The sequence below is a fragment of the Mugil cephalus genome, chromosome 8 (assembly GCF_022458985.1).
Source record: "Mugil cephalus isolate CIBA_MC_2020 chromosome 8, CIBA_Mcephalus_1.1, whole genome shotgun sequence".
Lineage (NCBI taxonomy): Eukaryota > Metazoa > Chordata > Actinopteri > Mugiliformes > Mugilidae > Mugil > Mugil cephalus.
This window is the reverse complement of record NC_061777.1, coordinates 21513968-21537479: the sequence shown is the minus strand read 5'-3', so window position 1 is coordinate 21537479 and position 23512 is coordinate 21513968. Positions and strand designations below refer to the sequence as shown.

Below are 23512 nucleotides of genomic sequence, written 5' to 3'. Positions count from 1 at the left end.
TGCACTGTCACATTCATTAAGCAAAACACGCTAAATGGATTGCCCGCCATTTTGCCCGTTTGACAGACGCAACCCTCACTGCGCCCCCTTAGCAGAAGAGCTTTGTCATCAGCTTGCGGGTGTTATGTCATTTACGTATGTTTTTTCACGCACAAACCTTTAGTAAATCAGGCCCTGATAGTTTGTTGTTGCTAGCAATATTTGCAATTCATGGTTGGTACCTTCGACAGCAGTTGGCAGGAACTAGTAACACGAGTAACACTTCAAAATAATAACAACAAAAAGACACAAAAAAAAGTTGTCCAACTTTTTACAAAAAAAGTGTTACTTGTTAATATATTTTTGGGACTGTTTTCCATATATCCAGATATGTTTGAGGTGATGATGCTAATATATGCCCATGTTAAGGGCAGAAATAGACACCATTGCTAGTATTTCAACATGTATGCAAGGACAAGACTGTGACCTAGAGTATTTTTAAATCAGCTGCATCTTGTGCGCAAGTGTCAAGCTATTTTAAATTATCAGACACTAGTAGTTGCTTTTTTTTCATAAAACTGCAAGTACTGTATATGGGTGTTGGTGCACAAGGTGCAATAGCACCGTGGTCTCTGGAAGGAATAAAAGAGTCCAGCAGGACCCTGAGTCAGTATCTGATGTTGGGACAGAGCCTCTGCCAGCTGTGCCATCATGCAACCCTCATTAGGGCCTGGCATCAAAGCCACTGGCAGCGCCAGAGCAACAGAGGGCCGCTGAGACACTCGATTTCCTGTGAAACGCAGCAGGTGTGAGAGGAGAACAGAGGACTGACCTCCATTACAGGCTAATGAGGATGTTTGCAATATTCAGATCATTCAAACTGTGCTGCGTCCAAGCTTCTCAACATAGGGACGTCTTCATTTGAAAAGCTACAGCTCCATCGCGGTGGATAGTGGTAAACCGAGTCCACCATGACTCAGCTGAGACGAGTCTTTTAAAAGTCTGCTGCAAATAATGTGCCGGGTTTAAAGAGGTCTTCGGGAAGTGTTGCCTCTGATAGCCTCAGTCACAGCTAGAAATGACTGCAGTCTAGAGCCTTTTAATCTCTCCAAATTGAACAAGATGTGTATCTTGATATCTTTCAGTAACAGCCTCACAGGTCAGCAGGTCTAACAGATTAATCTTTTTTAGTATTATTATTTAAACAACTCTCATGAAAAGATTTCAACAATGACCAGAACACTGTTTATGTAGTCAAATGTTATAATAACTTACTCCTTTGTGCTAGAGAAATCCGCTGATGGCCAAATCCCATTAAAAACACATCAGTGAGATGACATGATAACTCATTATGTGGAACATGGGAACTGTTGTAGATTTTCTGTGAGTTTCTTATTGTCCCTTGTCCTTGTGCCACAAAACAAAATGTGTATTAATCTGCAGTGGAAATTAATCCCCAGCAGATGCACCATTAACTCCGCTTTGAGTAGAAGTTTCCAATGTCCAATGTCTTGAATTTAAACTATAATTTAGTTCCTGTGCTATCATTTAATATTTCTAACCAATGTCCACAATGTCTTGTATGCCAACCTCGCCGTACACCTTGCAAGACGACAAACATGAATATACGCAAGCACCTAAATTCCTGCTGCGTGGAACAAGCGCTCACAGTCTAATACATAGATCAGCTAATTAAGACCATCTGTCTGAGACTGAGCCGACCTCAGCCTACATTACAAGATCGATGTTCTGCATGTGGACCCAAGCAGCTCGGGGAGCAAGAAGCACGTCCGCTATGCACAGGTGTCATCAGCAGAATCACTTCCCCGCTTAAGTCCAGGCCCATCTGTTCCATTCATACCTGGCAGAGGCAGGTCAGGGCCAAAGCCAGGCATTACGAGTCGAACCGATGATCACCAGGTGCTAAGGCCTCGTGCGAGAGAGAGAGAATTCTGTGAATGCTCGATGTAACGGCCCGTGACATCGGCGAGGAGTAAACACCTCCATCAGGATCCTGAAGAGTGCAAAGACTTATCATTGTTTGCACTTTGCTATACGCGGTGGTGATGTGTTTGGCGGAAAGTGGAGGAAGATAAAAACTCTATCCAGGCCGTGTCAGGCTTTTAAGTTCTTACACATGGAGGGGTGATAAAAATGTCATCTGGAGTTGCTCAGAAGGTAAGTTGACAGGTATAAAAAAAAAAGGAAAAACTACAGCAAATGTAACCGCTAAATACTCCCACCAGTTTACTGTGTAGTAAAGCGTACGTCCCAGAGCTGCTGTGCTGTTTATTTATTCTTGATCCACTTGCCTGTGTAGAGAAAATAAGACAGAAGGTAAAAGGAAATGAGAATAAACTATAACTTCTGAACGATAACTACCTGCCTGTTAGCCCTGTTACCCGTTTCATTGAAAGAGCACTGTGCTCCAGTTACAGGGGGGGGGAGTTAAAAATAACCCTCGCTCAGTCACCACTTAGCCTGGCAATGTGAAGAACAGATTGTAAATGAGCACAGTGAAGTGTTTGAATGGCAGTCCTTGTCGCTGCCTCTCTGAGCTTTGACGCACACACTGAATGTAAAGCAGAAGCGCACGCTGGTAACGGCTGAGCAGTAAACACACTTATTATGCATTAAGGGTCTGTATGCAGGGCAGATGAGGACAGCAGCAGCCTTGTTGCTGCGTAAGAGTGTGAGGAGTGATGATGCTTAGCTACGCGGCCAGACACTCTGCAGTGTTTCACACTCAGAAATTCAAAAAATAAATACATCCATCTCTGCTAAAATGTTAATTTTGCTCTTGCCTCGGAGCCATGTGAAACAGACGAGGACTCAGGATCCGACTTTGACAGATGACGAGCCCCCAGAAGTGACCAAAAGCTGTTCACACACTGACGAGTGCTATGGCAGAAAGTCTTGCAGGTCAGGCGCTGTCTGGCATAGAGGGGTGAAGTGTTTCCTCAGGATTACGGAGAATGTGACAAAAGGCCGCCATGAACACATGCACGTCAGCTACAATGCTGCACCCCAGTGCAAAATAATTAAAAAAAGAAATCACACACACGTCACTGAAGTTTCTTAATTTCTTTCCACGGTCAAGTCCATAGAATATAATAAGCTCCTACTTCATGCATAACCCATTAGAGATCAATACTCTCGCTCATTCTGCCTGTGCTTCATTAAGCGCACCACGAGACATCACCTCGACAAGGCTTGAGAAATGTGTTGGCAGCACCAGCAGTCTTCTGGTCCACGCCGCTCTCGGGCAGAGCCGCCGTCTGCAAGCGTTCTGCTTCAAACAGGGAGCAAATATCCGGGCCGTGCCGGCGAACCCACGGGCTAAGTCACGTTCACCCCGCGAGCCACTGACAAATGACTGTATTAATGGTGCATATAAAAGCGAGGGGGGGTCACGGTATGTGCAGTAGTATTTTCCACTTCAGGCATGCTTAATTTCTTTGCTAATCATAGCTGTTTGAAAAAAAAGCACTTACAAGTTCAGAGGCCGCGTGGGAAAAAAATCTGATTAGGGCTCCACTGCAATAAAAGGCTTGAAATCAGCACCGTGCGTTTTTTGTCTCGAGCGAAACTTGTCTGAATTATGAGGTGCAAGGTCATGCCAAGCAGGGACGTGACCTACAGTGTGACCCAAGGAGTCTTCTAGCAGTAAAGACCGGCTTCTACTGCCTGACTTGAATGGCTACCATTACTTACGTCTACACACAGTAGAATGTATAAAATGTGAGAGAGCAGGAGTGTAGTGTGGTCTAAATTACTTTTCAAAACCTTTTCCGTCCTGCTGTAGGTGCACTAAAGATATGGCATAAATCTGTATCCTACAGCACAGCCTAAGATCTGAGCTATAGTCCACCCCCCAAGAAATGCAAAAGCTGTGATTGGTCCGTACTTCATTTCCTAACCCAAGTCTCTCCGTTCCCGGTCAAACACAGGCCAATCCTCCTTCTCCTGCCTCCTTTTGCACAACGTACTCAGACATCTCCCCTCCTTTTAGTGCCTTGCACTGATTTCAGTAACTGTTGTCCAACATTTTTAGCTCCACTTTCAACTCAGATGCTCATTTTCAGTTGCAGAAGTACACGGAAAAATCAACACAGTCACCTACTTGCCGATCAGGGTTTTAGCATAGGCACAGAATGATTACTTACAACAGCACAGGCCACTCAAGCAGGCTCTGTGCACATGTGTTGCATAAGTAGAAGCCAAGCTTAAGTTTCACAGAATTTAAATAGTCCACTTGGCTGGTTGCTTCATGCACTATATATATATATATATACAGTGGGGGAAATAAGTATTTGATCCCCTGCTGAATTTGTAAGTTTGCCCACTTCCATAGAAATGATCAGACTCTGGTTTTTATGGTTGTTTACTGGTTATGGGTATAGACAGAATATCAATCGAAAATGCATAAAAAACACACAATCTAAAAGTTATAAATTGTTATGTATTTTATTAAGGGAAATAAGTATTTGATCCCCAACAATTCACTTAGAATCCAGGCTCCTACAGATTGGCTGGTGCGCATGTGGCACACAGCTGTGCTCAGTCAACTAATTACCAATACTCCTGATCTTAACTCGTCATGTATATAAAGCACACCTGCTCTAAGAATCAGTTTCTTACATTCCAACTTCTACAGCACCATGGGCAAGACCAAAGAGCTGTCAAAAGATGTCAGGGACAAGATTGTAGACCTGCACAAGGCTGGTATAGGTTACAAAACCATCAGCAAAAGGCTTGGTGAGAAGGTGACAACTATTGGTGCCATTATTCGCAAGTGGAAGACCCATAAAAGGACCATCAACTGTCCTTGGTCTGGAGCTCCCCGCAAAATCTCGCCTCATGGAGTGAGGATGATGATGAGAAAGGTGAGGGAGCAGCCTAAAACAACACGGCAGGAGCTTGTTAATGATCTGGAAGCAGTTGGGACCTCCGTCACCAAGAAAACAGTTGGCAACACACTGCGCCGTTATGGATTGAACTCTTGCAGTGCCCGCAAGGTCCCCCTGCTCAAGAAGGCACATGTACAGGCCCGCCTTAAGTTTGCCAGTGAACATCTAAATGACTCAGAGAAGGCTTGGGAGAAAGTGCTGTGGTCTGACGAAACCAAAGTTGAGCTATTTGGCATTAACTCGACCCGCCGTGTTTGGAGGATGAAAAAACGTGAGTATGACCCAAAGAACACCATACCCACGGTTAAGCATGGAGGTGGAAACATCATAACCATAACCAGTAAACAACCATAAAAACCAGAGTCTGATCATTTCTATGGAAGTGGGCAAACTTACAAATTCAGCAGGGGATCAAATACTTATTTCCCCCACTGTATATAGTTGTTGTTTTTTATTTTTACATGCAAAATACAAATTCCGACATGAACACTCTCCTTACCACACCAAACGTCTGAGATGTTACAGCATGCAGAAAGTGGCCACAGACAAATTATTTCAAGTCGCCATGACTAATATCATGAAAGTCTCCTGAGACAGTGAGACAGATGCTCTGATTTGTATTAGTCCTGGTCTAAAAATAGCATTAAGCGGGAACCTACGTTGCAAGCAGGAGGCCGATGCACAGGAGCACGGTTGTTTTTGTTTTTTTCCTCTTCTGGTTCAGCTCGGCATATCTGTGTGCGTTTCTCCTGTTCCAGCTGCCACCGCACCTCAACCCGTGCCACATGAAAGCAGACTTCACGGACAGCTGTTGTCACACTCCTGTTGTCACCTCCTGCTGAGAGGCCGACCACTCCAGACACAACAACACCAGCTCCTCTCCCATCCCCAGAGCCAGAGCTGAGCTGACGTTTTTCTGGGGTCCAGGGTGACACTTGACATTTGCGCTACGTTAGCATAGAGGCTCCACTGGGTCTTAACTTAGTTTGGGACAGCTGTACTGCTGTCACTTATACACTTACATCCTGAACAATAGTTTATGTTGTTGGTGCTTCCTTCAGCCAGGTGGAGTTTCTGACCGCTCGGCAGTTTTTGACAGTCTACTCATTTGGTCTCCCAATCAAATCCGTCACAACAGTGAGTCGTGGCTCCGTAATTGGTCTTTTCTGCACTCAGACTTATACTAAAATAAACCCCAAATCATCACAGTGGTTATTTTCAAACCCACCAGAACGCACTGTTCTTTTCCTACCGAAAGGACTCTGTCCTGCACATGCTCTATGTTGCTATAACACGGCAGTTTGCTTTTTTTTTTTTTTTTTTTTTATAGTTAGCCTTGTAACAGACTGACAACCTGTCTTGCCTGCCTCTTGCCTAGTGACAGCTGGGATTGGCTCCAGCCATCCATGACCCTCTACACTACAAGATAGGTGGTTAAAGATAAAGGATGAATGGACGGCTTTCTGACCTGGGAAAAATCTATTTCCAGTTATTACCCCCGCCCAGAAAATTCCAGAGCAATGTCAAAAACTACATTAGTGTTTGCATGTAATCCTCCTGAGTGTTTCACCTAATACATGTGACAACCTCATTAAACGAGGAAAGAAAACTTGGTTCTGAAAGGAAAATGTGACGGAGATCACCAGGGAAAACCTAAAGGAAAACCTAAAACTCACTAATACCCAGATGGAACTGCTTCGCTTACAGCACCCAGCACATTAAAGCAGGCAGAAACATACTTATGGGAACAAGAAACACCAGGGCCCCTTCACGGATAAACGCTGTATCCCTGAATGATTTCATTAGCACGGGGCCCTACAGATTGCAGCTGACAGGCAAAACCCAGAGGCACATATCAGAGGGGCTTCGACTTGCCATAGGGGGAAGATGAATACAAATTGCAGGAGTGACAGACATAAATAATACTTATCACAGGTGTTTATGCTGCTGTGAGGTCAACCAGACTGCAGCATCCTGCGCTTTGCTCAGATCGCGGCAAAGACATTAGGAGGATTAAAACTTCCAGTGAGGTGTATCTAGCCTGGAGCAAAATGAGAACTGACACAGTCCGACATCTTCACAAAACACATGGCTGAGGAGGAAGCGCAGCAGCAGAATGTAAAATGAATTAAGGAGGGTACAGAGCTGAGTACGGCCTTGTATAAAGATCGATCAAACGAACAAATTGATATTCACAAGTTATCCTCCACGATAGTCAGTGATGCTAAAAGCCAGTGCGGTTATGGGAATAGTACAAAGAGGTACATTATAACTGCTGCATTATTAAAGTGGCAAAGCAGAGTTTCATTTAGACATAAAGAAGGGGAGAGGTCTTGAAATACTAAGCTGAGTAAATATTGGACCTCCAACAAAGCCCGGCGGATGGTGTGGTAAACTTGGCGATGTATTCATAGTTGTTGTGGCGCTGGATGCCACCTGGAGTCATTGTTGGACATGGAATATGTTAGAATTAAAACTTAAGGCTATTAAATGTCAGACTAGACTTGGTGACAGCCCCCGCCTCAGAGCCCTTCTGTCACCAAGGAATATTATTAAAACAATTTAAGGGATCAGCTGGATTTGGCCGGGTGGCTAATAGTTCCACAGCACTTTAATCAGGACTTTAGCAATTATTCACACTGCTGAGAATGCACATGGCGACAGTGGGGGTGGTGGTGGTGGTAGTAGGGGTCGGGTTAGGGTGCTGTGCAACATAGTCTGAGAACAAATGAGTCGACTGTTCACGTCAGTTCTGATCAAATGGTCTTATGCTGCTGAAAGAAGTAGGAGCATCCAGGTCACTGAATTAGATCAATGTCGTGTGCAGGTTGGATTAAGGCTTCAACTAAGGTCCTAATTTGGATTAAAGTGGCCCCAGGGGGGTGGGGGGGTCTGTTTTTGTTCATCACCACATTTGGCTTCAGGTCTGTGGATGTTAACAGTTTTACCAAAAAGGTCAAGCTGTGACATCCAGATCATCTCTCGAGAGGAAAAACAAACTAACATAAGCTCTAAAAAATAGAAGGTTGGATAAAGCTCATTCACCAGGCTTTCACAACTTACTCATCAATTGTATTTTCTGTAGTTGAGAGCTACTATTTCCTTTGCTGACCATTGCTTTTCCTTTTTTTTTTTTTTGCAAAGCTACGATTGGACAATCACTGTTAAGCTGAAGGATTTAGTGAACAGTAGATTCTCTTGGGACCAAATGGAAACAAACAAAACTTCCTCACCCCGAAAGAGATAAGGCAAAATGTAGAACCCAAAGAATGTTCAGAGCTGCTGTGCTGCCATGCAGACACGTCCCAGTAAGACACAGGATGAGTTAAAGTGGCTTCCTACCCTTTTTTTCTGAATGGTATCACTGAATTCTCCAAGGACATACAAGTGTGAAATAAAGACTTTTCTGCCAACAGATGCAAAGTCAAACTTCCTGTCCTTATTTTTCCGTCAAAGGCAGACGGACTACATCAGCTGTGCATGAATGAGGTACAAAAACTGCAGACATTTCTGATTGCGCACACAGCTGGGCCAAAGAAAACAGCGTAATAGAGGATATTCAGAGGGCCGGCCGGCAGAGGGTTCTGATACTGTCTCAGTCACAGATGTGGCCAACAACTTCCTTCCCCAAGATCAAGTATTCATTGCCTACACATTTTTCATATTGTCTGTCAAAGTGTCAACTGTCACAGTTCAACCGTCCTCTGACCGTTCAAAACTAGCCTCAGCTTCACTGCTGCAGAGCGACTGCAACTGCTGCAGACATTTCTTTCTATATGACACACAGGCTGTCCAATAGGTAGAAGTGGACCTGGAATCCACAGAGAACTGCGAATGCCCGAAGGCTGAATATGTTTTTCCACCGTGAATTAAACCTGATTTTAAAATTTATTCACTGTCAAGTTTGATGCCATTTTTTTTAAATGGATATTTGACAAGTGTGATCCTCTGGTTCATGGTGAAACTACACCGATGTCTACCTTCTGCCTCTTGCAGTCCAGCAGGAGTTCAAAATATAAACGAATACAGATTAGATTAAGCTATAAAATGTCCTTGTTGTCACATAATAATACATCTTTAACTACTATTAATATTGGGACTGTCACTAACGGATCAGTTTTATGTGGGTTTATGAAAAAAACAGTACGTCTCTATAAGCATATGGCCTTTGGCAGGTTGAAATGTGATAATAAATACTCTGAAACTGATGCCTATACATAAACTGACAACAGAGGTGTGAAATAATAGCATGTGGCAGTAAAAAAGGTCACCTCTACGCTGAACTACAAAGGGAATGGGCAAAAGCCGAGCAGAGGTAAGCCTCGCTGGAGCCTCCTGGATCTATGGCTTCAAAGACCACATGTATTAATAGAACAGTTTCGTTCAATCATTTGTTATATCAATTAAAGTGTCGTGGATTTTTTTTGGGTGGGTTTACCAACACAGACACATTATCATCTTTTAAGTTGAGACAGCTGGTGTATGTGTTTGCAAGGAATTTGTGCGTTAATCCCGTTTTTGCATTCAACATCTCCTGGGGCTATAAATGCTCAACTATATTCAACTGTATTTATTATCATGTTGCTAACTTTGCTCTGTTGCTCAGCTCTGATCAGGGAGCATACAGTGGGTTTTACAGATCTGTGAGTTAACAGCTGCCGGCTGCGCGTGGAACCCCCCCCCCCCCCCAGCGATGAGAGCGGTGAAAGTGAACCACATTGTAAAACTGCGGGGCTGAAAACCAAAACAATTAGCTGAAAGATGCTAAAACGTTTGGTAGAGCTATGAGGAACTGCTCATTGTCTGTGGGTTTGTCACCTACTTAGCCGTTTAATCAAACACAAATGTTTTTTCTACCAGAATAGTTTGAAATAAGCCGTAACAACATATATATTCCGCACATAGTGGATTTAAGTGGGGAAGGTTTGTTCCTGGAGTTGTCAACAGTAGTGAAAAGGTTGTGCTCCGAATGAATAATAGCTGCCTCTGTTTGCTTAAACTTGTCTTCTCCTCAGACTTACTTCAAAAAGTGGCATATATGCGGAAGACCTGCCCTTGTAATCGCAGAGTCTATCTGCTTCTCTTCCTCTGTGTCCCACAGATGGACACGGCTACTCTCTTGTAAACACCAGCAGCCTCAGCTGGCTACAGACTTCTTGATCTCTCAGAAAGCCACTCTAGCTGGGGGTGTTAAGACGCAGAGCTCTGTTTCTGCTTATTACCACTCATGGTCTCCCTCTAGCCAAACAACGTGAGGGGAAACAGGGTGGAGGCACCCAAGGAGGGAGAGGCTGGAGGTCTAAATTAATCCCACATGTTCCCCAAGAGGAGTCTTTCCAGGCGGCCTGGGCTTGTTTGGTTGGTGGGAGGGTGCTGGAGTACAGAAAACTCTCAGAGCACCTCGCTGCACTTTCCCGCACTTTTCGCCCACACACTGCTCCACATGGATCCATTTAGCTCGGCTATGGCATCACAAGGCACAATTTACTTCTCTGGCAAGCACCAGAGCTCCAGAAATCCACTGCTTCAGAGAAACCAAAACAGCTTTAAATAGACACGAAGAAAATGGCAGAGTCAGAGCGATTTGAAAATGAATCTTGACCCAACTCTATTGACCTTGAAGTTTAAACAATACACTGGGACACATTTAAGTCAGACACCTCCACATTTATAATCAATCATGCTAATCAGCAAGCAGTGATCTCAACTGTTTAACACAATGTCCTGAACAAATTTTTATTTGATTCCTATTGGAATATGGGACTCTGTTACAACCATCGTCGTCGTCCTCCTCCCTTTCATCTTCGTTAGCCACAGCTATCTCTTCCTGGCCCTTTCTTGCTGCTTCAGCGAACTTAGCAGAGGCAGAGCAGGTAGAGATTCATCAAGAGTTAATTGTTTGCAAGTGATTTTGCTCTCTCAGACAAATAAAAACATGGGTCATTTTTGTTTTTTGGTGGCCATCAATATACCTGGTGAACCCGCAAAAGTGGAGTATAATTGTGGGAAACAATTGTGTCCATGTTTTATTAGGTACCGATGAACCACGTCAGATTGGTTGCACAATATTCCCATCCCATACATAACTGCTGTCAGTTTCAAATATTTCCCAACTACGAACATTTTAGCTGTATCCTCCCACGAACTGAGCTCCTCCATTCAGAGGGCTAACATGACACAAGGCAGAAAACAAAAGACAGGTCTAAGGTTCGTGCTTATTAAACACCAAATCATGAAAACTTCAGGGTGATGGGTCTGTGCGCATCAAGTGTAGCTGGTCGCCCTGCTTCTGGATATGTGATGGATTGCCAAGGAAAAGGATCTGTCAGCATTATCTTAACCTAGTTGTCGAGGAGCGACAGGAAGGCTGGAATGGAAAGAGATTAAATGACCTGGCCTTTTATTCTCCGGGCCTCATTTACTCATCAATACTGATGGTGGCACGCAGCTTGGACTTCAGGAAAGCTCTGCCAGCAGCCTGCTGCTTGGCCGTACTGAAACACTGATAGAGTGTATGATGAGGTGGGAAATCAGGATTGTTTTCCCCCTGAAGAATGGAGGTCCCTTTGCCCACTGGCCCGGTAACACTGCAGCAATGATTACACTGCAGTGGCCACATAAACAGAGCAGAGAAGTAACTCTATAATTAACATTAACAATAGTAGGCTAAATAAAAGCATCAGCATGTTGTGCATGTGTAATTACAGGGCCTTTGCTGGACTCCTAACCCCCCAATTAGAACCACAACTAACTTTGCTTTGAGGGGATGCAACAGCTGGACTACCTTTGCTAAACATACATGGCTGACGCATGGTAGCTCCCGACTATGCAGGACACGATTGATTTGTGTGTATCTGTCCGCAGCTAAAACTGTTTTTGCGTCTGAGTCCAGGTTGATTTGAGAGAAGGACGTTTCGTATTCCTGCTGCCTTCACTGTGGTAGAATGATTTTTATGTTCAAAAAGAGAATCCAGCTGAGGCGAGTTCTGCTTTCTTTTGTGTTCACTGTCACGCACAACAACAATGCAATAGATCACCGACGAACAGGAGTCATGACAAGTGTAACAGCTACATCAAACTTAGTCTCACAGACAGTTACATGGGCCTTGAACAGACCTGTGTAAGGCCATCCACCTGAAACACATAAAACAATCCTTGGGACTTAGAGAAACAATTCAATAAGGCTGCCTTTGTGGTAGCGTAATGCATGCAATAAATGTATTTTATAAGATGTTTTAAAGCTTAAAAGTAATCCTGCCACTCTTATCTGGTGGACAATAACAGAATGCAGACACATTTTCATAACATGTCTTCACACATACTTTAAGTCCTTGAGATATCCCGGATATTAGGTAATTGGCCTGTGCCTCTATATACCTCTGAAGTTTAGTTTCTTCATTACAGACAGAATAACACAATGCTGAGAGATTTAACACATCATCCCCATGAATCCATATCGGCACCTCACTGCAATTATAAATACTTCCAGACAATTAAAAGTAAAACCCAGATTTAACCGAGGTTACTATTTTTTTTATTATAATTTGTTTGACTACTGCACCATGTAGCAGCTGCAGTAGCTTTGAGGCTGTGAAGCAGCTGAGCCGATGATTGGTCAGTCTGTAATAATATTCCAGGCTGGAAATGTGCCTTGCGGTACACCATAAACCACAATAGGAATGAAAATTAACCATAACCCACCACACTAGACTAAAGACGTAATGTTGAGAGCAATCAAGAGTGAACTGTTAAAACAAATAGGTCAAGTTCCTACTCTGGTCAGAGTGATATGAAGTCCTTTCTGCAGATGTGACTGCCAGTCACCTAACTGCCTTCTGAGGGCAGAAGTGACATAGCCCTGTGTTGAAGTTGTCAGTCTCCAGGTGCTCACCCCAAGGCACACACACATGAGGACCTAGAGGAAATTACTTTTTTATCTAATCTGTCAAATCTAGACACCCCGCATCAATCTGCTACTGTTTTTTATCCCATGTGGAAAAAATAAAAATAAAAGTGTATCTCTACAAAACAGCAGACTGCGCAGCATTAGTGTTATGAATACGGCAAGAGTATATTTTGCCCCCGGTGAACCTGTGTATCTATCGCCTACTTTCGGCCTTGTTAAAATAATCAAAGTTTTATCCTCTGTGTGACCTGAGGACAGGTTCGCTCTGCGTCCACTTCAGTCGAGTGGCTGAAACCTAATGCTATGACAGTATGTGAGAGCAGAATCTCATGGGATGATAGGTAGGCAATGTTGAACACGAATACTGATGAGCTTTGCCTTGCGAGCTGAAATTTGCTGCTTTCCCGGGAGTCGGGGAATATTATTGTAAGGCTTACTACGTTAAAGTTGTGCAAGCATTTCACAAAGTCCTGTTAATTTCTCAGCAAGCTGCACATGGGCATCACATCAGGAAGGCTACACTTCTGTTTTTCTTTTTATTTGACAGATGCTTGTTGAGCGTAGACACTGCGAGAGCTATTAGGCCAGCTGGCAATTTCCTCCTGATGAGTAATGCTCTGCCCTTGCAGCATCTCAAACTTGGCAATGAACCCTCAATCACAGATTTCAATAAACAAACTAAACACAAATAAGTCCCAGCATCATCTGAGCAATATTTAAAACAGGGCAGGACGAGCTGACTCCCACACGTGCACAAACCAGACAAGTGAGACCAGCGATCCTTTTGACTACAGCCAAGTACAGGGCGCCTCAAAGCCACCAACTCCACGCGGGAGGAAGGCAAACAGGCTGTAATGGACAGTAATACAGAGCTGTGAGGAATTAATCATTACAAGCTTGTTTAACAAACCCCTTGAAAAAAAAAGACAGCAGCAGCTCAGCATGGGAACAGGCGGGATGAGGATTATAGGATCAATGAGCAAACATTCAGTAACACTTGTAGACCTTCAATAATTATTAGAAAGGAGAGTCCACATAAGACACTTGCACTTCGATCATCTCTGAGAATTGTGAGATTACCAGCAACACTGGATTTATATAGCTATGTCCCCCTTCAAATGTGCATTCACTGAATTATTATCTAACATGTCAGTTTATGCTAACCAATAGCTTAGCAAATACTTAGTCCAGCCTCTATTATATGAGGAATTAAAATGGAGCTCAAGAACTTCTGGCTACAACATGAGAAGTCTAAGTGGACACAAGATGGTCAGTGTTCAAGTGATAACACTGACCATGTTGTCATGAGAACAAATCTGGAAGCCGCCAAGGCTAACAGTTTAGCAAGCTAACAACTGGGACAATTAATGTTGTAAACGCAAAGGCATAATAAAGAAATAGTTGGTAACGTGAAAATTTTTCCGTCATAATATTATAAAGAAACCATGAAGACGAAACTACGACATATGCCTGCAGCAACAAACACTTTACGACTCGTGAACTCTGACCTAGAGGCGCCTGTATATGAAGTTTACTCATGTCGTGAAAACTGTAAACACGATATTACTTCCTAATGTAATGTAGCCTACACGAACGAGGTAATTCAATCAAGTGTGTTTGGCTAACACTGCAATATAAGTTTTAAAATGCTGGCCTGTAAACGTTGTAAATGGAAACATTACCACAAAGTCATTAGGAACACGAGGCATTTTTTGTAATAATAATTGGAACTTGGCCTACATGTTTTGTTTGTCTCATTTTTTTCAGTTAAATAAACTATCAGCTGATTACATAGTACGATGGTTAGTTCTAAATAATAGCCACCCTTAGTATTTAGGATTTTTAACTCAAAAGGCACCCATTGTAATGTTTTTATTTGTTATTTAGCTTCATTGGTCTGTACAGTATGTGCAAAAACAAAAGGCTCACAACGTGCAAATGTATGTAAAGCAGCGTTGCCATGCTAGCCATTAGCATGGACGACTTAATTGAGTTCTTGCCTCAAACAACAAATAAAGACACAAGGGCTACTCTGGCTGTCTCAACCAAGAAAGAGACAAATAGACCAAACGTTCCCTTCTGTCTTGTCTGTTGGAGGCTGTATGTTCTCTGATCCTTGCCCTACATAATGAACACCGTTAAGCTGTTCATACTGAAACTTTTAGGACTGTCATACTTTCCTATCTTTTTTACAGCACTGCAAGTTCTCCACTCACACAATGGCAATACCTCTCAAAATCTCTTTAAGTGCCTCGGAGTGGAGCACTAACGCAAAACAAAGCATTCAGTGGGATCTGAATGAAGTCTGATTCATCGGATCTACAGTCAAAAGGAGGAAACAGATGTGGAAGCCAAAGATTAGATTCCTGTCAGGCCTGCTCTCATGCTGCTCTGCTCTCAGCACGGTGATATGCAGGGTCCAACTGTCACCACCGACTACGTCCCTCATAATTCACCTCCACGGAGCCAAAACTGCTGAACACAGGTTGTGTCCAGATGATCAATTCGTTGCTTCCACACCGCTCTGTATGTATTCTTAAGTGTGGACTATTAAGCTTGGCAAACAATATATATGGTCATCATGGCATTTCAGATTTCTAGACAGGTTATTCATTTGGTATCCGGTCAAACAGAGTGATAAATCCCATTGTGAGGAATTAGTTAAAAGTAAAAGAAAGCACCTTCAGTGCAGCCATACAGAGCTGGAACAAATTTAGACAGCGAGAGTTGTAAGTGACAGTATTATCTCCTTATAGATACAGGCGTAGCTGGATGATACGATGGCTAAACCGTGACTAAAAGCTTAATTTATCATCAGTATTTTTGTGATGAGCCGTGGCCATGCTGTGAGAGAGTGTGTATAAATAATTATGTACTCATTTGTTCTAATTCAGTCTCGGTGGGAATAACAAACTGTCAGGTGTCAGTAAGCTAAACGCAGTCTCTGAGTAGCGTGTCTTTCTCTGAGTGTGTGTTTACTTCACATTCCATCCTTCCCTGACCAAATTACACCACAAGGACCGGAGGAGATGTTTATGTAGTTCTTGAATAGAACTTGATGTATAAATCAAACTGGCTTTTGTTTGGTAAAAGGAGTGTGACACCTACACACTGTGGCCCAGGAATGAAAAAGAAATTGTGTCCTTGACATTCTAATGTATGAAGAACTAGCACAGCTCTCTAGCTTCAGGAGAGCCCTGATTATCATTTTCATGGCTCCTATGGTCCTTCTTTTGCACTTGTTGCATGTTACTCTGATTACTTGAATTTCAGATAAAGGCATACCCTTGCATCGTTCTGTTGCCTGAATTGTAACTGTGCAGCCAGAGACCAGGCTAGACAGGGTTCAACATAATGGACTCTGTGTGTTTGAAAATAAGGAGGCCTGGCCTAGTTTGGACGTGTATGGCTCCCCAGGGGGTTCCATTATACACAACTCAATCCTTTGGACCTTTTGCAGGAAAATGAAGGAGCAACAGAGAGAAGTCTTAATCCTCACCCTTCAACCATCTGCTCAAGGATGAACCTTAAAGTGCAGAGTGACATGAACGCAGCATAACATGGACTAATAACAGTCAAAGAGATTAATGGATCGAAAGCATTTTGATTTCTGCTGGTTGTGAACAGCATGGCTGATCTGCAGATAATAGCTTATTAAATCATGATACCTTTGCTCTGTATCCAGACTTGTAAACCAGGCTATTTGTTTATGCAAAGCTCTGGACAGCGTATCAAGGAGTGCTGGGATTTTTAAAGATACAACCCAACCTACCAGCACAAGCCCACAAACACCATATGTTTCCTTCAGTCTCGGTCACTGACCTGAGACTGAGAGTGCAAAACCACTCAGTGTGCAGCTAAAGCTTGTCTGTGTTATCCTGCAGCAGTCCAGGTGGAACAAATCCTGTAGGCCAAGAAAAACAATCTGCATCCAATACGATCAGTTCTCAAAAAGCAAATTCATGCACAACACTGCCCTTAAATCAAGTAGTTAAAACATATCTGTGTAAAGCTAGAAATCGCTTATTGTGAAGAGGATGAATCCTCTGTGATTATCTGGATGAATCATCTAACATGTTTCCTATTGGCAGCTGTGACATATGGTCTTGAAGACGCTGTGAAACATCCCACCCTTGGAAGGCGAGGAATCAAATTCAGCAGTTTCATTCTTTAGCAAACACACTGCGCAGGATGGAAAGTGGGCAATCAATCTCTAGGATTGTTCATCTGCAGGTCAGAGGTTCCAGAAATGATTTTCGAGCCGCACCCTTTGGGTATTTGCATGGTTTCATTGATAATCCGTTCACCCGAGGGTTGTCGGTAGAGGTGACCGCATGAAGGATAACTCAAAGCAGAAACATCACTCTCTCTGCTACTATCTCTGCTGGGTACAGTGTCAGGTCTGCGTTACAGTCACAACACTGACGTCCTCATTCATCAGAAGGAGGGGTACGGCTCTAAAGCCTTCCTACTTGAGGGGTCCTTGGTAGACCATGTATAAATGCAATCACCCTGATTGTAACTAGTGCAGGATGAAGCAGTGACTCTTGCTTGTTACAACATAAAAATTCACTTTAACTGAATTTATTTCTGCTTTTGATAGAATGGAGGCGTGTTGGTCTTCCAAGATCATGATTTCCCCACAAAGGGCCAGCTAAGTGATTGCATGTGGGACACGGAAGACGCTATTAAACCTCCTGAGCAAACCTTGGAGACTCGAATCCGATTGCAATGCTTCATGATAGATCTGTGATACTGTAACTATCCCACCTGGGTAGACACGCATTAAACATTAACGGCCAGGGGTCCAATGCAACCATTTTAATTGTACCATCAACTGCCTGTGGCATTTCTTCAAAGGAAACCGAGTATTTGCGGCCTAAGCTGCGGTCTCCTGCACGATCACAGCGTTGTTAAACTTGCATGGCTTATTGGAAGTTTGCCTCGCAGGCAGTATAGTGGTTGAATGGGCTGTGTGAGGCTGCACAAGAAGGCAGCACAAGGCAGGGGTTTCTCTCTCCCTCCCTCTCTTTTTTTTTTGCAAAACCATTTAAGAGCCGCTGCTAGATCCAACGTTTGGGATATGTCTCCCATAGAACCACTTATCCCGGCTAAGTGATTGAATCCACCCATGCAAACTTCCAGCTACAATCCACTCTCGTCCATGTAATCTGGCAGCACACAGTTTTGAAAATCCCGACACGCAGCGAAGGAGCAAAAGAAGCAATGCAAACTTACGTGAAAACGAAAAATAAAGTGGTCGATCCCACAAGGAGTGTGGCAGCAGTGGACACTGGGATGTATTTGGTGGGTTTAAATCTCTTTCCAGCGCTGTTGGGCATTCTGTAATTTCCACATTCCTCAATTATTTATTCCGATTGCAGTCGCATGTAGAAAAAAAGGACGATCCAGTGTGTAGTGTGTGAGCCTTTCTGTGCCAGTGAGGTATTAACCAGTCCGTCTTTGCTATCGCTGAAGCCGCATAGATCCTAAAACAGGCAGGCAGGGATACACAGAGCTCCCTGAAAGCCTGGAAATCCCACCCTTACAATCCAGCCCACTGCTGAGGTCACTGAACCGCTTGAAAAGGTGGAGCCTCGCTGCAAACCCTCAGTGTCTGAATGAGACACTATTTCGGAGCTAAAATGCCCATTACGCTGCATTTCGTCCAACAGCATTACTCATTTTTACCAAGGACATATATAAATATAAAAAAAAATCGTCACCGACTCTAACTATATGTTTTATATCAATATAATTTAATATACAAATATATCTTAAAGTTTAAGAAGTCGAGCTGTTTAACTATGCTGGGTGATGTAGGCTATGTAGCGTTCTTACGGTAGGTAGAGTAATAACAAACCCCATTTTGATTTTGACCGTTTAACCTCGCTTTGCTTTGCTCCAATCATGCATACGCGGACCAATTAGGCTTAATTGGTTTCATGAAAGGTCGACATCCATTCTTAAAATCGGTGTTGTTATTATGCGCCGATATGTATCGGTTTCCCATGCCAGCCAAACATAAATGTAGATTGTCGAGGGGGGCAGTGGCAGCCTGAAGCCTCTGCACAATATGGTAATATGTTTGGATTTCAGCTACAGGAAATAAAAACCAGTCGTAAGGAACTCATTTGTACTATTGACATTCAGTATATGATTTGTCCCCGAAGAGATGATGGATGCTGGAGAACTGGAGTTCTCGTTGCCTTCGTTAGAGAGCGGAAAATATTCATGACTACAGGCAACGGAGTTGAGGGTCACAGCGCCCTCTTGCGGCTAATATTAGGAGTTAAGCGAATTAGCAAAACGCAACAGTTTTGTCTCCGTCGAGCCACCGTAGTGTCAGTAGGAACCTGCTTACTAGATTAGCTGCTAACCCTTGGTCCGAAAACAGTTTTAGATCCCATTAAAAAGACGCCTCCTAGAATATAGCGGCAATACTGTATGTTTTTTTTCTCCGCCGCTGGCGTTGGAATTAATAACCAAAAGCCATTTACCAACAGAAAGTGCAAACGTTTGCGTGAAGAGGCAGTGTTACACTTTATTAACGGTACACTGGATAGACGCGGCTAATTAGCTAGCATTAGTTTGCTTCTTTGGAGGCTAGTAAGATGTCGTACAGGAAAAGTTTTAGACTTCTTTGCGGGTTCGCTGGCGGCTCCGCCGTGTTGGTGTTCGCGGCTGCTGCCGCCGACTCCCGCGGATACTTCGCGGAGCGGCGCAGGGACCCCGGTCAGCGTCAGCGGTCGAGACTCCCCGTCCTTGAAGCTGCGCAGCCGGCGTGGACACCTGGCACCCACACACCAGCCCCGTCCGGACCCGCCTGGGACTTCAACTGGGACAAGTGTGTTCCTCTAATATACTCTACAGTTTGGTCATAGCGTAAAATGTAGCTGGCGCGGAGTAGCATATGTGTGAGGTTTATCTGTGACTAGATACATGATGGAAACAATGTATCACCCGACGAAACGAAAGTGTTTCAGCTTTATGGTTCTGGGTGTGTCATATTGTTGAGACCGTAAAGATGGTTAACATTCATTGTTACAGACGACGGTGTCTAGTTTAAATTGCTACTTTTTAAGTTGAGTTTGGTTAAAGGATTATTAATGTGGACAAGCCTTAAAGTCCCATACTGATCCCAAAGTTAAATCAAATTTGTGTTGCCCTACTTCTCCTGCCTTCGAATTAACTGTGTGAGACAAAGCGGATCCTAATCTCAAGATCACCCGGTCTTCTTAACTCTGTCCAGGAGGGACCCATCTGCTCTGACCAATGGGAAGAAGAAAGAGAGCGTGACGGAAGACCCCAGCTCCGAGCAGGACAACGCTAAGCCAAAAGCCACACGCAACATCCTCCTCATCAGACACTCCCAGTACAACCTGAGCGGGAGCAGCGACAAGGAGAGGATCCTCACGCCATTAGGTCCTTGTTTCACATCAGGTCAACTAGAAACTACAGGACTCGTGACAGAGCAGCCGTTTCTTATCACGACTTGCTTCTCCACAACCAGGTCGCGAGCAGGCCGAGCTGACGGGCCAGAGGCTGGCAGCGCTGGGATTGAAGTATGACGTTCTGATCCACTCCAGCATGGCCAGAGCCACAGAGACTGCAAACATTATCAGCAAGCACCTCCCAGGTACTGAAAATATGCCACACTACCTTTCAGAGCTTCTTAATATTCTCCCCTCCAAGTCTAGATAAGTGGCAGATGCTATTTAGTGACTTCTGTGGTCAAATTCTCATATAATATGACATTAGCCGGTAGATTTCAGACACAACATCATGATTTCATATCGAGCGGCTGGTGAATTTGAACATTTATTGGTCAGTGGTCAGTATTTTAAACACTTGCGTTATGTTTAAGGTTAAAACCAAACAATTTCCCTCTATTGCTCGGTTGAAATGTCTCTTTTCTGGTGATAACCCAATCGTTTGGCAACCCAGGCTTTGCACAGTCCAGATTAAAGCAAGTGCACGGTGAACATCACAAACGTATATTAACATTTTTACTCTGCCTCTAATCTCATACGGGTCCAGGAGTGGAGCTGGTGAGCTGTGATTTGCTGAGGGAGGGCGCACCCATTGAACCAGTCCCACCGGTCACTCACTGGAAGCCTGATTCTGTGGTGAGAAAAGCTACGTTCGCTCTACCACCAGAGCGGGTTGTGGCACACAGTTTATGAATCGTTATTTGTATTGGCTTATACTGGTTCGGGTAACTCTGTGCTGTCCAACACGTCTGTGCAGTTGTCATGAGCGTTTGTTTAAGGCATTCTGCTGCAAAAATGAGCCAATACATCAGTGCATCAGTGGGGTCATGAGAAGAGCTCAGATCCAAAATGCCAAAGTTTAAATGAGGCTGGTGTCTGATTTTCCTTTGTTTTTAATTTGTGTAGCTAACATCATTTTTAGAAGTATGTATGTAGTCCTACCATCCTACCAGCAGGTGGCATTTGGTTTTCTTCACACCTGCAAATAAATATTTTACAGCTATATTGTAGATTGATGAACTACCCCCAGTAAAAAGTAGTTACCAACAAAATGGTTGTCTGTGAGTTCTGGACTTTACAGAATTGTAATTAGTACATATATTATTAAAGCCCTGTGATAGGCTGGCGACCTGTCCAGGGTGTCCCCCGCCTCTCGCTCGATGCCAGCTGGGATAGGCTCCAGCAACCCCCCACGACCTTAGTTAGGATTAAGCGGTATGGAAGATGAGATAAGTTATATATTATTAAAATGAAAGCAACATTTCCTGTCACTAAAGGAGCTTCTGCTTCTGCATTAAGTGATTCAGTATTGATTTAGTCTTAATGGTAGTTGGCCTCGTTTTGGAATCGAACTCTTCAGACATTCCTTGCGATGCACAGCAGCCGCATGTATTGACTCTGTACTGACGGAGGGGTTCAGACAGAACCCTTTCACGTGACGAAGGTGGCTTTCAACCTCTCTACCGTCCTCCAGCAGTACCACGAAGATGGAGCTCGCATTGAGGCAGCCTTCCGCCGCTACATCCACCGGGCTGACCCCAAGCAGAAGGAGGACAGCTATGAGATCATCGTGTGTCATGCCAATGTCATCCGCTATTTTGTCTGCAGGTTTGTGTCGCCGGAGGACTCGGTGCTCGCAGCTCAGCCGAGGCCAGAGTTTGGCCCGATCGCTCTTTGCTTTGCTAACCACCGTGTTCAAATTAATGCTGTAACTGTATCCCATAAGATATTTCTAGATTTTGTGCTTCACTTGTGTCATCGTGCTCTGATAAAATCTCTTGTTGAGAGGTAACATGAGATGAAGGTTATCACTAAGCGCCTTTTCATTAATGTCAAATTGTTTCTATAAAAGAAAATTAATATTTCAGCTGCTAGACTCACTGATTGTACACATTATCTTTTCCCCAGAAGTTAGTTTAATTATTGTTTGTCATTTTCCACTATCGCTTAACATTGATTCACATTCTAAGAGAACATTATGCCGCATTGAATATAGACTTTGATGAAGCCTTGTCTCTTCTTTACCAAACACATTTGACCAAGCATCATTTTCTTGAGTTTAATATCTTCTAAATGACAACCTGGAGCCAAACATGACTTAAAGAGTAAATGCCGTCCTGTTCAACAAATGACTTTTGTAACAATGACTGTGTAAAGAGATCCATGCTACAGTTCTCAAATGCTAACATTGTGTTGCTCTCTTAGGGCTCTGCAGTTTCCTCCTGAGGGCTGGTTACGCATGGGCTTGAATAACGGCAGCATTACCTGGCTCACCATCCGACCCAGCGGCAGGGTGGCCCTCAGAACTCTGGGAGACGCGGGATTCATGCCCCCGGACAAGCTAACGCGGACCTGATGACCTGATACACGCCATGTTTCTTGGACGAAGGGTTAAAGCTCTCTTTTCTCCTTAAGTGTCTTGAAAATTACTTTTGATGTTATTGTTTTGTAACTGGACTACCATCATGTAATCAGAGGCAGGTGTTGTTGTGATTACTTCGTGCCATAGAACGCCAGCAGAAGTGATTAACAGCTGCATAGCAACTCCTTTTGAATGTATCTGAGGATTTTTACACGTGACAGATTTTTAAACCAAAAAAAAAAGCAAAAAAGTATTTGTATGGCTATTGTACATGCTGTTAAGTTCATGTGGCATTCTTTTCAATGAAGTCACTGTTGTATGGTGCAATTGTCGTAAATAAAATCGTGAATGCTGCAGTTACTGTCACATCTCTATTCTTGCTGATAACACAGCCTCTGAAATGACAGGAGACAAGCACATAGACACACTGGCCGTAAAGTACGAGTGATGTTTTATTGATTAGTTGAAAGCAAATGAGGTCTAGACATACAGAAAGAGAATTCACCATGAAAGTTAATTTGTAATAAAGCACAGAATGCTAAAAGCACAAGAAGCTTGTTTTAAGTTTTTAGGTGCATTTTTGCAAAGTTCCACATTCATAAACATTCAGAGACCAGAATTAAATCTGTTGTCACCTGAGAGCACGAGGATGACAATACAATCTTCTCAGTGAAGTAGTTTGTGCTCTCGGATAAAGGTTAAATTCACAAAAATAAAAACATTTACATTCAGAACACTTGTTTTTTTGTTTTTTTCCCCAACCTATGGAAAGTGGCCATCTGAATATATGAGAATACTTGACTTTTTTTTTTTTTTTTTTTGTCCTAGACGAAGCTGACAAGTCTTCGCACAGCAGTGAACT

The 23512-nt window shown here is 43.4% G+C and overlaps 2 protein-coding genes across 6 annotated transcripts in view; one reads left to right on the top strand and one right to left on the bottom strand.

The window, feature by feature from the left end:
- Positions 1-18967, bottom strand: part of zdhhc8b (zinc finger DHHC-type palmitoyltransferase 8b) — a 60509-nt gene extending 41542 nt beyond the window's left edge. For both annotated transcript variants that reach the window (XM_047593097.1, XM_047593098.1), the window contains exon 1: positions 18034-18967. In XM_047593097.1, coding sequence (XP_047449053.1) covers positions 18034-18137 — 104 coding nt within the window. In that variant the 5' untranslated portion in view covers positions 18138-18967. The remainder of the gene's footprint in view (positions 1-18033) is intronic.
- Positions 18968-19157: 190 nt separating this feature from the next.
- On the top strand, positions 19158-23006 carry pgam5 (PGAM family member 5, serine/threonine protein phosphatase, mitochondrial). Of its 4 annotated transcripts, none has more exons than XM_047593105.1 (6): positions 19158-19642; positions 20048-20220; positions 20309-20434; positions 20836-20924; positions 21766-21896; positions 22494-23006. In XM_047593105.1, the coding sequence occupies exons 1-6, from the start codon at positions 19410-19412 to the stop codon at positions 22642-22644; spliced, it is 903 nt and encodes a 300-aa protein (XP_047449061.1). In that variant the 5' UTR covers positions 19158-19409; the 3' UTR covers positions 22645-23006. The 4 variants fall into 4 exon arrangements, with proteins under 4 accessions (XP_047449061.1, XP_047449059.1, XP_047449057.1 ...); XM_047593103.1 differs by having other exon boundaries at positions 21763-21896; XM_047593101.1 differs by having other exon boundaries at positions 19160-19642; positions 20830-20924; positions 21763-21896.
- Positions 23007-23512: the final 506 nt, after the last annotated feature.

Excerpts from the sequence above, each read along its gene's own strand:
- pgam5 (XM_047593101.1), top strand. The coding sequence starts at position 19,410 with ATGTCGTACAGGAAAAGTTTTAGACTTCTTTGCGGGTTCGCTGGCGGC. Across the intron at positions 20,435-20,829 it reads TATCAGCAAGCACCTCCCAG|GTCCAGGAGTGGAGCTGGTG; the intron begins GTACTGAAAATA and ends AATCTCATACGG. Across the intron at positions 20,925-21,762 it reads ACTGGAAGCCTGATTCTGTG|CAGTACCACGAAGATGGAGC; the intron begins GTGAGAAAAGCT and ends ACCGTCCTCCAG.